The sequence below is a fragment of the Crinia signifera genome, chromosome 4 (assembly GCF_055691185.1).
Source record: "Crinia signifera chromosome 4, ASM5569118v1, whole genome shotgun sequence".
Lineage (NCBI taxonomy): Eukaryota > Metazoa > Chordata > Amphibia > Anura > Myobatrachidae > Crinia > Crinia signifera.
Genome location: NC_139220.1, coordinates 318,789,605 through 318,801,810, shown reverse-complemented (window position 1 = coordinate 318,801,810; position 12,206 = coordinate 318,789,605). Strand labels below are relative to the sequence as shown.

Here is a 12,206-nt window from a genome sequence, read left to right as displayed (position 1 = left end):
ATGGCTGTTAAAGAATTAAAAAACTTGTATTTGTTTCCACAGGTCATTTTGGAAAAATGTTGGGCTTCTCTCCAGTTATCCGAAGCTTTTTGACTTTAATCTTTCTTCATTTGATATATTCCCTGTATCAGAAATGTGGGCTTGATGTCCCGGCCCTGGAGGAGCTATCCCAGCCTGGAGATATCATGATCGGTGTTTTGATGCCTATTTCTGTGGATAAAGTGTACCAAAACGTTTTCTTCACTGATCGACCCCCCACAATCAAATGTGATCCGTAAGTGAAGATTAATGTTGCATGCTCATTGCCAGGTTTTTTATGTTTGTTGCCTTTGTTACATGCTCCTTGCCAAGGGTTTCTTGCACGTTGTCAGGGGTTACTTGCTTGTTTCAAGTGGTTACATGCTCATTGCCAGGGCTTACATGCTCGTTGCCAAGGGGTTACATGCTCATTGTCAAGGGTTACACTCTCATTTGAAGGGGTTTATATGCTTGTTGCCAGTGGGTTACATGCTTATTGCCAGGGGTTACATGCTGGTTTCCAGGGGTTTCTTGCTTGTTGCCAGTTTACATGCTCGTTGCCCTGATTTCTATATCACAGTGTGCCAACTTGCGCTCCCCTGACAGATGTGAGAGGTCCAAGTTGTCGGCCATTTTGGTTGTGCCATTTTTCAGCAGATTCCATACAGAAAGCCAGACCACATGCAATCTGCAGACAGAGATCCTGCGCCCCCATGTTGTTGTCTCCCCCCCCCATCATTGCTTGGACCTTATAATAAGTGCAAGTGGTCTGCAAGCCACTATAATTTCGAATTACCTAAATAAAACGTGGTATGGATGATGGTGTAATGGTTAGCATTACTGTCTCACAGCGCTGAGGTCATGGGTTCAATTCCCACCATGGCTCTAACTGTGCGGAGTTTGTATATTCTCCCCATACTTGCGTGGGTTTACTCCGGGTACTCCGGTTTCCTCCCACAATCCAAAAATATACTGGTAGGTCAATTGGCTTCCAACAAAATTAACCCTAGAATGTCTGTGTGTGCGTGTACATGTGGTAGGGAATATAGATTGTAAGCTCCACTGGGGCAGGGACCGATGTGAATGTTCAAGTATTCTCTGTACAGTGCTGCAGGAATATGTGTGCGCTATATAAGGAACTGTTAATAAGTAAATAACAAAATGTATACTTATTTTGGACCAAACATACCGTATATTAATTATTTAATTCCCTTTATTTCTCTTATTTCCCCTCACAGGGATGGCGGTACTTGTGTATTTTGGCGGCGCCCATCGCATCGCATACCATAACTCATGCGATGGTATGCGATGCGACGCGATATCGTGCTATATTGTACAATGCCAAACAGTAGAAATGCCTCCAGGGTGGCAAAATGACTGAAAGATAAATCAATTTGCACAATTTCTAATAAGATGTTACATTCATATTAATCTAAATATTAAAATGACAATGATAAATACATAATTAAGGAGCCAAAGCAATTAATATTCGGTACTCTTTACCTAGAACGGCGCCCGTCGCGGGCATCGCGGGTACATTTATGCCTGCCCGCGACGCGACCGACGCGATGCCCGCGATTTTCCCATTGAAAACCATGTTAAACCTGAAAAATCGCGTCGGTCGCGTCGCGGCCGGCCATAAACGTACCCGCGATGCCCGCGACGCGATGCTCCCGATTTCCCATAGGAAGCAATGTTAAAAGCCGCGATGGACCCGATTTTAGTGTTAAATGCCTCAATCCACCCGATTTGGCCATAGAAATCAATGTTAAATGGGCCACAGAGCCCATTAACCCTTAAATGTCCCCCCAATTTTTGTACGCCACCCCACGATCCACGCCAACCCGAAGCGTGGCGAGCGCAGCGAGCCCGCGAGGGGCGGCGGTACGCGTCCTACGACCTTTTCATGCCCTACTATCCACGTCGGCGTGGAGTTGAGAATAGAATAGTGTGGCGAGCGCAGCGAGCCACCGAGCCCGAAGCGTGGCGAGCGCAGCGAGCCCCGCGAGGGGACGCGGATACCTTCACAGGTAAGCGCGTCCCCTCGCGGGCTTCACAGGTGTCCGTGGCGACCCGGACACCTGTGAAGCCCGCGAGGGGACGCGTCTACCTGTGAAGGTATCCGCGTCCCCTCGCGGGGCTCGCTGCGCTCGCCACGCTTCGGGCTCGGTGGCTCGCTGCGCTCGCCACACTATTCTATTCTCAACTCCACGCCGACGTGGATAGTAGGGCATGAAAAGGTCGTAGGACGCGTACCGCCGCCCCTCGCGGGCTCGCTGCGCTCGCCACGCTTCGGGTTGGCGTGGATCGTGGGGTGGCGTACAAAAATTGGGGGGACATTTAAGGGTTAATTGGGGCTATTTGGGCTCTGTAGCCCATTTAACATTGATTCCTATGGGAAAATCGCGGGCATTGAGGCATTTAACGCTAAAATCGCGGTCAATCAGGCTTTTTAACATTGTTCTCTATGGGAAAATCGCGGTAATCGCGGGTACCCGATTTTGATGTACCCGCGATTTACCCGCGATTTACCCGCGATGCCCGCGATTACCGCGATTTTACCCGCGATGCCCGCGATTTCAATCGTGGGCGCCGTTCTAGGTAAAGAGTACCTAATATTCTTATGAGTCAAAATTATTTCATATATTATTGATGCTAATTTGGAGAAAATAATAAAATAAGAGTACAATTTTTATTAATTAATTTAATATTTAATAATATGTGAGAAAATAATAATAGTAATATAATTACCTGAGGTAATTATATTTGTTATACAGTATTCATTACTGTAGCGCCAAATTATTTAATAAATAAATAACTTGATTGATTGAATGATTAATTCCTTCATTCATAACTACTTAATAAGCAAAAAATAATATTATGAACTAATTAAGTAGCCTTAATATTTATTTAAATATTATATTGTTTGTTTTTTTTAACAAAAGTCATATTCTTATTTTTTTTTATTAACCCTTTCATTCATGAATTATGATAACCTATTACAAGTTTTTTTTAAATAGTCTTCAGAGCTTAAACAACAACAAAATTTTCTTTAAAAAAAATTGATAAAAGTAAAGAAGTTATACATCATGCATCTGCAACAAAACAAAAATTTCCCAATTATTACGGTGCAATATTGTAACCGTGGAAGTTCATTCTTACAAAAAGTTATGTAAAATGTAAAACAAAAATGTTAGTACGGTTTAAATTTTTTTTCTATTATGTTGCACACTGTGATTCTTCTCTTCAGGAACAAAAAATACTGTATTTTAAAAACAATAACATTTTTACTCCTATTTTATCTTTTACATATAGCTATTCAGAAACAAAAATGTTCTCAGTACTTATTACACAAATATTTACATTTACTTCTGAGTTTGTTTCGTAACTAGAAAGTTTTTATGAAATTAATAATACTGATTGTAATGCTTAGTATGAAAGTATAGAAGGACCCTGGACACTGCATGCAGATGTTTTTTTTGTTTTATGTGATTATCGAATGACTGCACATGCATACCAAACGCATTCGGCATGTGCAAGAGGAATTAGCAACAAAAAATTCATATGGATTGTAACCAAAGTCCTCTCAGCAGTTTTACTGACAGGAAGCTGGCATTTATGGGTATTGACCTACTGTTTTCTGAGTGTGTCTTAAGAAATGCTGGCATGCCAAATCGTTCTTTTGAGGAGGGTCTGTGATGTCAGTAATGACTGCTTCTACCATGTCTAGGTCATGGATTAGTGGAAGCCTCAGACCTACAGACAGTAAAATCCTTTCAATGGTTTGGGAATTGTGTATGGATTTGCGAAAAAAAGATCCATTTGCAATTCTATCGGAATTTTTCCAGTGACCTTTAATTCTGTCTGAGTGGCGGCTTCCTCCTTGCATTCCACTGTAAAATCTCACAGTAGCCATCCATGCTGAATTAGCCTCTGAACCTGATTATATACCTCTGACATAGACCTTTGAGTTAATGGAGGTGGTGTCTTACTTACGCTTCCTCCTTGATGCTGCTCCATAGAGCCAGTATTGATGAAATCCAAATGATTCTTGTAATTGAATCCAGACATTTTAACATCAGACATGTGTTTGCATGGTATGGTTTTCCCATCTCAACACTTGGGATGATGTTGGTCAGAAGGTCCGAAGAGCACAATCCCTACACCTGCAAGGTAAGTATTCTATCCTCCTCCCCTGCCCATAACCCTTACCTCCCCCTCCCCCGCAGCCTAACCCTAACCACCCCCTTAAGAGATTTTTTGATTGCAATGTTACTAATTTTATAGAAACGTGGCTATATAGTATTGGACAATAACAGAGGAATTTGGTAAGACCAGAGGCGGAGGTCTGTGTGTGTACATTAACAAAGTATCGTGTAAAGCACATGTCTTCAACCTGTGGCCCTCCAGATGTTGTGGAACTACATTTCCCAGCATGCCCTGACAGTTTTGGCATGCTCTTATAGGAAAAAATGTGGCAATGCATGTTGGAACATGTAGTTTCACAACATCTGGAGGGCCACAGGTTGAAGACCCATGGTGTAAAGACTCTCATTACTGAAATACACTGCTCAGTTGATCTTGAATTCAGTGGTGGAACTTGGAAGTGGTTGCCCAGGAGCAAAAATGTGATTTGGGCCCCATCAACCACTCCAACCCAAGTTCATAATATTCAACACAGCAGTGGGTGGCAGCAGTGGGCCCCTTAGTCCTCAGGGACGCTGGTGCAATGCACACGCTGTACCAATGGTAGGTCCACCTCTGCTTGTGGAGGACTTTAATTATTAAAATCTGAAGACTTCCAAAATTCTATCAGCATGTCTCTTGTCATACAAGAGGCAATACAATTTAGGATACACAAATTTTGGAGAAGCTTATACAGCATCTGCCTTCCCTCGCTTGGGACAATCTGACAATCTTTCGTTGTTTCTTACTCCCATGTATCTTCCACAAGAGTGAAGCCAGTAGTGAGAACAAGCAAAGTTTGGCCAGAAGGATCGAATTTGGTGTAGCAGGATAAGTTTGCACATACAGATTGGGGTATGTTTGCCCCTCAGCCTGTCTGTGGCCCACATGTGGATATTAATATCATTGTCTAGTCTGTGCTGGACCATATTATTACCACTCTTGGCACTATTACAATGTGGGAACAGATTACTGTGTACCCAAAACAGAAATAGTAGATGAATGCGGAGGTATGGCTTTATTGAAGGCTCGTAAATTAGGGAAAGGGGAAGTCTAGATGGACTTTTATCTTAGCCGGAGATCGCCGAATTCAGGGCGGGGGCTGGCGCCATGTGACGTAAGCCACCCACCCTAAGCAGGCATCCCCCCACACCTGCATTCCCAGGGGAATGCCCAGCATTTTTATGGGGATGCCCATATAATGTTGACCATTCTCCTGCTACTGTCCCTACCCACCCCCTTTCCTCCCCTCACAGTGCCAACGCCTCGGCAAGTGTGATGCCCACTGAAGGCATTCGCACAGGGCGTTTGCCCATCAGCATATTTGTGCATGCGTAGACCCCCACTGAGCTGAATTCGGACCAGATCACATGGGTCTGAATGGGCCCCTATATTTGCCATATCCTGTAATCTGATTGGGTGCTGAACTAAATTTTGTTGCCCTGTACTTGTGCATATACAATAACAATAAAGTGAATCTAATCTAATTTAATCTCGTGCCTAACCCTAAAACCGGCCAATGTAATGAGAAATCAACTGCTTTTTCAAAAATAACAAAAATTGTGTAGCATAGATATCGGGGGCCTTCCTCTGGCCAAATAATGGTCGGATCCCAAAAATGTGTATAGTGTGTACTTATTGTATCTCAAGTATAAAGATTCAGATTAAAATTCAATTAGGATTTGGACACTGACATCTTTAGGGTTCCCGTAAGAGAGCAAGTTCCACAATAAATTTTCCATCTGCTTTAATACTTTTATTTAGACTGTACCAACTCACAGTTGTTATTATATGTATAGCGCTGTATTGATTTATGCTGTTTGTACTGTTTATGTCCTGCAGATTCTGGTTGAATTCATACCAACAACTTCTAGCCATGATGTTTGCTGTAGAAGAGATCAACATGAACCCCAATGTTCTTGGCAACCTGACGTTAGGGCTGCAGGTGTATAAGACGTGTAATGTGCCTCACTATGAGGTACAAGGAGCCTTACAATTGTTATCTGAGTCTGGCACGGCCATCCCCAACTACCGGTGTCAAGGACAACAAATTTTCACAGCTATTATAGGATCTATGTTTTCCACAAATTCAATTATGTTGGCCAATATTTTGGGGGTCTTGACATACCCTCAGGTAAGAATATTTTAATTATTGTTATTATTATTATTCCATTTTTAATACAGTAACAACATTTATAACATTTATATTTGAAATAAGAAATTAACATATAAATGCAATACCTTCAGAAATAATACAAAATCATGGTATTGTAGACCTGTACAATTTCTTGTTTTTTTGCTAGATCAGTGGGGCATCAAGCATCTCTCTACTTAGCAATCGTAGAATGTTCCCCTCATTTGTCAGAACTGTTCCCAGTGACAAGGAACAATCTAAAGGACTGGCTAAACTTATTCTTTACTTTGGTTGGACCTGGGTGGGTTTGTTGGCTGTGGACAATGATTATGGTTTACAGGGGATTCAGCCAATCAGGGAAGAGATAATAAAGGCTGGAGCATGTGTGGCCTTCACGGAATACATCCGTTTAACTCAACCAGACAGCAACGCCCCCCACATAGTCAAAGTCATCAAGGAGTCATCGGTTAAGGTTGTTATTATCTTCGCTTCTGAGGCTAATTTGATTGCTATCATGAGTGAGATGTTAAAACAGCAAATCAAAGGGAAGATTTTTGTCTCCAATGCTGGTTGGTCAATGACTAATTTGTTCTCAGCCTCAAGCTTTACACAGATTTTATCAGGGTCCATCGGTTTATTTATCAACAACAGAGTGATTCCAGGATTGATTGACTACCTCAACAAGGTCCGACCTTCAGCGATAGGCTCCTGGGTGAGTTTATACTGGGAGCAACTCTTCAACTGTAAGTTTCTGTATGAGAAAAACTCAACCGATCCTTTGGACCAGGTTGTAAAAAAATGCACAGGGTCGGAGAACATAGAGAGCATCAGGAACAGCTTTATTTACACCAATAGCTTAACATTTCTTCATGGTTACTACGCTGCTGTCCATGTGGTGGCCAAAGCTTTAGTAGAACTGAAGAACTGCAAAGCAAGAGATGGAACGTTTAACATTATGAGCTGCACGGACATTTTGCATTTCAAGCCATGGCAGGTAATGATAAATGAAAACACTGTCCAAAACAATAATATGTATTATTAGATGGATTTCTCAAAGCTTTGATATTTACCTTTGGTGTAGGAGTCATCATATCTGGTAGGTACTGCAGAAGGTAGGTATTTTTTTAATGATTTTTTATGGGTGTACTCCTATCCTTTTGCACCATGCAGCAGAAGATGTATGGACACACAAATACAAAGTCATACACATAAACACAGATGCAAAGATATCTGTTAACACAGTTAAAAAGAGAATAAACAGTTTTAAAGACAAATGTTTATCCACCTTCCAGCTCCTGAACTATATCAGGAACGTGAGGGTTACACTGAGCAGCGGGAGCGACATTTACTTTGATGATAATGGAGACATCCCTGCCGCCTATGACATTGTGAACTGGCAGATGACCCAAGAAGGGACAATGCAACTGGCCAAGGTTGGAAGTTATGACACCATCGCATCTTCCGGTCAAGTTCTCAACATCAACTCAAGTCAGTTGTTGTGGTCAATGGGGAAAAAAGAGGTGGGACTTGTAGAGATTGGCAGTTTTATATAAATATTGTCTTGAGAATAACATGACAAAGGAGATGCAGCACTTTATGGTGTTTGTATAAGAAAGACAAACTAACCGTTGTGTCCTATCCCCAGACCCCTCGCTCGGTCTGCAGTGAGAGCTGTCCCCCAGGTACCAGGAAGGCCACTATAAGAGGACAACCTGTCTGCTGCTTTGAATGTGTCCCCTGTCTACAAGGAGAAATATCTAACCAGTCAGGTGAGTGATGGACCTGCTGGTAGATTCCCGAGGTACCAGAGATATTAGAGGAATATAATTTATTGTCAGTAGTGTCGAGAGGAGGGGGGGGGGTGGCTTACTTTTTACCAAGTCCCACTTCTCCTCCCCTGCTGCAGAGAGCTGGGCAATTGGAGTAGAGCACAGCCTCTCTTCTCAGCCCAGATGTGTGCTGAGCAGGGGAGAGAGGCAGCTGCAGCATGTTTCCTCTTCCTGAGTGGGTGTCCTACCCTCGCACCCCCCCCCCCTGCTAAGTATTTTCTTTCTGTTTTTTTTTTTTAAAACTGGGATGTAGTTATGCCCCCTGCTGTTGGCCACGCCCCTCCCATTGGCCATGCCTCATTTTTACCGTGGCCGGCAGAGCTGTTGGCACCCTTGATCATTGTGAGAGTGAGAGATATCTTATGCTCTTCTCAAAAGATGAATGAACAGTTAAGTGGTTGGGCCTAAATTATCAGTGTAAAGGGGTGTTCACACGGTGTGATTTTACTTGCAATTCGATTGGGATCAAGTTGGGATCTAATCGAATGGCACGCAAATGCATTCAATTTGGACTATATAGTCTTGCCTGCACAGTGTATTTTTCTATTCGATGTCGATGTTGCAGGGACGCACATTGGGATCAAAATGGCATTGCTTCGGCTGAAAACTGTTCAATGTCCGTTAGATTTTGATTCAAATTTGCTCATATAATATATGTTGCTATGGGCAACCTATCTTATCCTATTATTTTTAATTTAGCACCTTCTATAAAATAATAGATACTGTACTGTATACAGTATATACAGTATATACAGTAGTGATGTCTATGGCCGGATTAGGTTACTGTTATATGTGTATTTATTTTCTTCACTCAAAACGTAAAATATTAATTACATTCTGCTTTTCAATTTTGTTAATATCTATCTCTCGCTCAGATTCTTATAATTGCATCAACTGTCCGTGGGACCAGTGGCCGAATCTCCAAAGAACCAAATGCCTAGAGAAGCCAGTGGAGTACCTGCATTATGAAGATCCATTAGGAGCAGCATTGGCAGCGACAAGCTCACTGTCCTCAGCCGTTCCTATAATAATTTTAGTGCTTTTTATCTACTCTAGGGACACGCCCATAGTGAAAGCCAACAATTACTCTCTAAGCTGTCTTCTGCTGGTGTCCTTGTCTCTGTGCTTCCTGTGCTCTTTAGGTTTCATTGGTTATCCCCAACCTGGGAACTGTCTGCTACGCCAAGCTGCATTTGGCCTAGTATTTGCTCTTTGTATATCTTGTATTTTGGCAAAAACCATCATAGTGGTCCTTGCTTTCATGGCCACCAGACCAGGCAGCAGACTGAGGCGATGGACCACACCTCAAGTGTCCTACATGATCATTTCTACTTGTTTCCTGCTACAGTTCCTCCTGTGTGTCACCTGGCTGTCACTCGCCCCTCCTTTCTTGCAGTACAACACTTACACCAAACCTGGACTCATCATTGTTGAGTGTAATGAGGGCTCACCCATTGCCTTCTGGACCATGCTGTGTTATCTGTTCCTTCTGGCCACCATTAGCTTCATTGTTGCCTTCCTGACTCGGAGACTTCCTGACAGCTTCAATGAGGCCCAGTATATTACCTTCAGCATGCTGGCCTTCCTCAGTGTCTGGGTCTCCTTTATCCCGGCCTCCATCAGTGCTCAGGGCAAGTACACCGTGGCCATGGAGATATTTGCCATCTTGGCTTCTAGCTGGGCTCTGGTGATCTGTATGTTCCTGCCGAAATGTTTCATCATAGTGTTACGGCCCGACATGAACTCCAGGGAATATCTCATGCGAAGAGAAAGATCAGTATAATAACAGGAATATATATATGTATATATATATATATATATATATAAAAGGGGGGGATGACTGGCACTCCGTAATCCTATGAAGCTCCGAGACCGGGGTGCAGCTGCCAGGAAAACAGGTACAGGGGGGGATGGGCGGCACTCTCACGGATTTCCTCCAAAAAACACTACCACACAGGTAATGAGGTCGACGTTTCGGACGTCACTCCTTTATCAAGACAAGTATTAGCAAGATTTATATTTATTTACTTGTTAAATTGTAAATTTTAAATTCAGGGCCTATGGACGTGGGTCATGGGGTGGGTGTTTCACAGAGGAAGGTCACAAATCACGGGAGGGTAAGTGCTTGCTGTCTCTCTCTCTCTGTGTGCCCTCTCTCTGTGCTCCTCTCGCTCTGCGCCCCCTCTTTTTCTGTGCTCCATCCCTTTATGCATGGGTCCTCAAACTGCGGCCCTCCAGATGTTGTGAAACTACAAATCCCAGCATGCCTTGCCACAGTTTTGCTATAAGGGAGTGTTAAAACTGTGGCAAGGCATGCTGGGATTTGTAGTTTCACAACATCTGGAGGGCCGCAGTTTGAGGACCCATGCCTTTATGTACTACCAATTCATCTGCACTCCCTTCTCTGTACTTCTTTCTCTCTCTGCATTCCCCCTCTCTCTGTTCTCCCTCTCTCTCTGCGCTTCCTCTTTCTCTGTGCTACTCTCTTCATGTGCTTCTCTTGTTCTGAGCTTCATCTCTCTCTATGAGCTCCTTCTCTCTCTAATCTCTCTCCCTCTCTCTCCCTCTGCTCTATTAGTATCTCAAACTGCACTCTAATCTCTCTCCCTCTCTCTTCACTCATTTATATCTGCACTCTCTGTGCTTCCTGTCTCTCAATCTGCACTCCCTTTCTTTATGCACTCTCTCTTTTTCTCTGTGCACTCTATCTCTCTCTGCGCTCCCCTATCTCTGCACTCCTTTTATCCATCTCTGCACTCTCTTTCTCTCTGCAGTCCACCTCTCTGTGCGTACTCTCTTTCCACACCCCTCTCTCTGCACTCCCTCTCTCTCCACATGGAATACATACAAAATCCCGGTGGTCAGAATCCCGGCGTTCAAAATCCTGATGCCGGAATCCTGACCACTGAAATCCCGACAAGGGGGGACGTGGATCGCCCCCCCCCCCCCTTGCGGGTTCGCTACACTCAGCACACTTATTTATTCTCCCTCTATGGGTGACACCCACGGAGGGAGAAAGTGTCGGGATTCCGGCGGTAGGGATTTCAACTGCATACCCTCCCCACTCCTCTCTGCACTTGCTCTCTCTCTGTACACCTCTTTCTGTGCTCCCCTCTCTCTCTGTGCTCCCTCCCTCTCTCCACTCCCTCCATTATTTCTTCACTCCTCTTTCTATGCTCCCTTTCTCTGTGCTCCATCTCTCTCTTTCTCTCTTTGCGAATTCTCTCTATTCTCCCTTTCTTTCTCTCTCTGTACTTCCTATTTCTCTGCACTCCTCTATCTGAGCTCTCCCTCTCTCTCTCTGCACTCCTCTTCCTAAGCTCCCTCTCTCTCTGCGCACTCTCTTTGTGCTCCCTCTATCTCTGTGCTCTTTCTCTGCACACCTTTTCTGAGCTCCTTCTCTATCTATGCACTCTCTCTGTGCTCCCTCTCTCTCTGTGTGCTCCATCTCTCTGTGCATGCTCTCTTTGTGCTCCATCTCTCTCTCTCTGTTCTCCCTCTCTCTCTCTGTGCACTCTCTCTGTGCTCCCTCTCTCTGTGTGTGCTCCATCTCTCTCTGTGTGCACTTCTCTTTCTGAGCACCCTCTCCCTGCACTCCTCTTTCTGAGCTCCCGCTCTCTCTGCACTCCTCTTATTGAGCTCACTTTCTCTGCACTCCTCTTACTGAGCTACCTCTCTCTCTCTGCACTCCTCTCTCTGTGCTCCCCCTCTCTCTGTGATCTCTCTCTCTCTCTCTCTGCTCCCCCTCACTCTGCACTCATCTTTCTTAGCTCCTCCTCTCTCTTTGCTCCCTTTCTCTAAGCTCCCTCTTTCTCTCTCTCTCTCTGGACTCCTCTTTCTGAGCTTCCTCCCTCTCTGCACTATTCTTTCTGAGCACCCGCTATCTCTCTCTGCACTTCTCTCTCTCTGTGCTCCCACTCTCTCTGTGTTCCCTTTCTGTCTCTACACTACTCTTTCTGAGCTACCACTCTCTCCCTGCACTCTGCTTTCTAAGCTCCCTCTCTCTGCACTCCTCTTTTTGAGCTCCCTCTCTCCATCTC

At 44.1% G+C, this 12,206-nt stretch overlaps 1 protein-coding gene across 1 annotated transcript; it reads left to right on the top strand.

The window, feature by feature from the left end:
* LOC146073368 (extracellular calcium-sensing receptor-like) lies at positions 1-9,949 on the top strand. Its single transcript, XM_083180547.1, has 7 exons — positions 1-42; positions 132-274; positions 6,046-6,337; positions 6,507-6,870; positions 7,625-7,857; positions 7,983-8,106; positions 9,042-9,949. The coding sequence occupies exons 1-7, from the start codon at positions 1-3 to the stop codon at positions 9,947-9,949; spliced, it is 2,106 nt and encodes a 701-aa protein (XP_083036673.1).
* Positions 9,950-12,206: the final 2,257 nt, after the last annotated feature.

Coding starts and splice junctions, on each gene's coding strand:
- LOC146073368 (XM_083180547.1), top strand. CDS start 1: ATGGCTGTTAAAGAATTAAAAAACTTGTATTTGTTTCCACAG. Junction 43..131: donor ACTTGTATTTGTTTCCACAG/GTCATTTTGGAA, acceptor TCCCTGTATCAG/AAATGTGGGCTTGATGTCCC. Junction 275..6,045: donor CCCACAATCAAATGTGATCC/GTAAGTGAAGAT, acceptor TATGTCCTGCAG/ATTCTGGTTGAATTCATACC.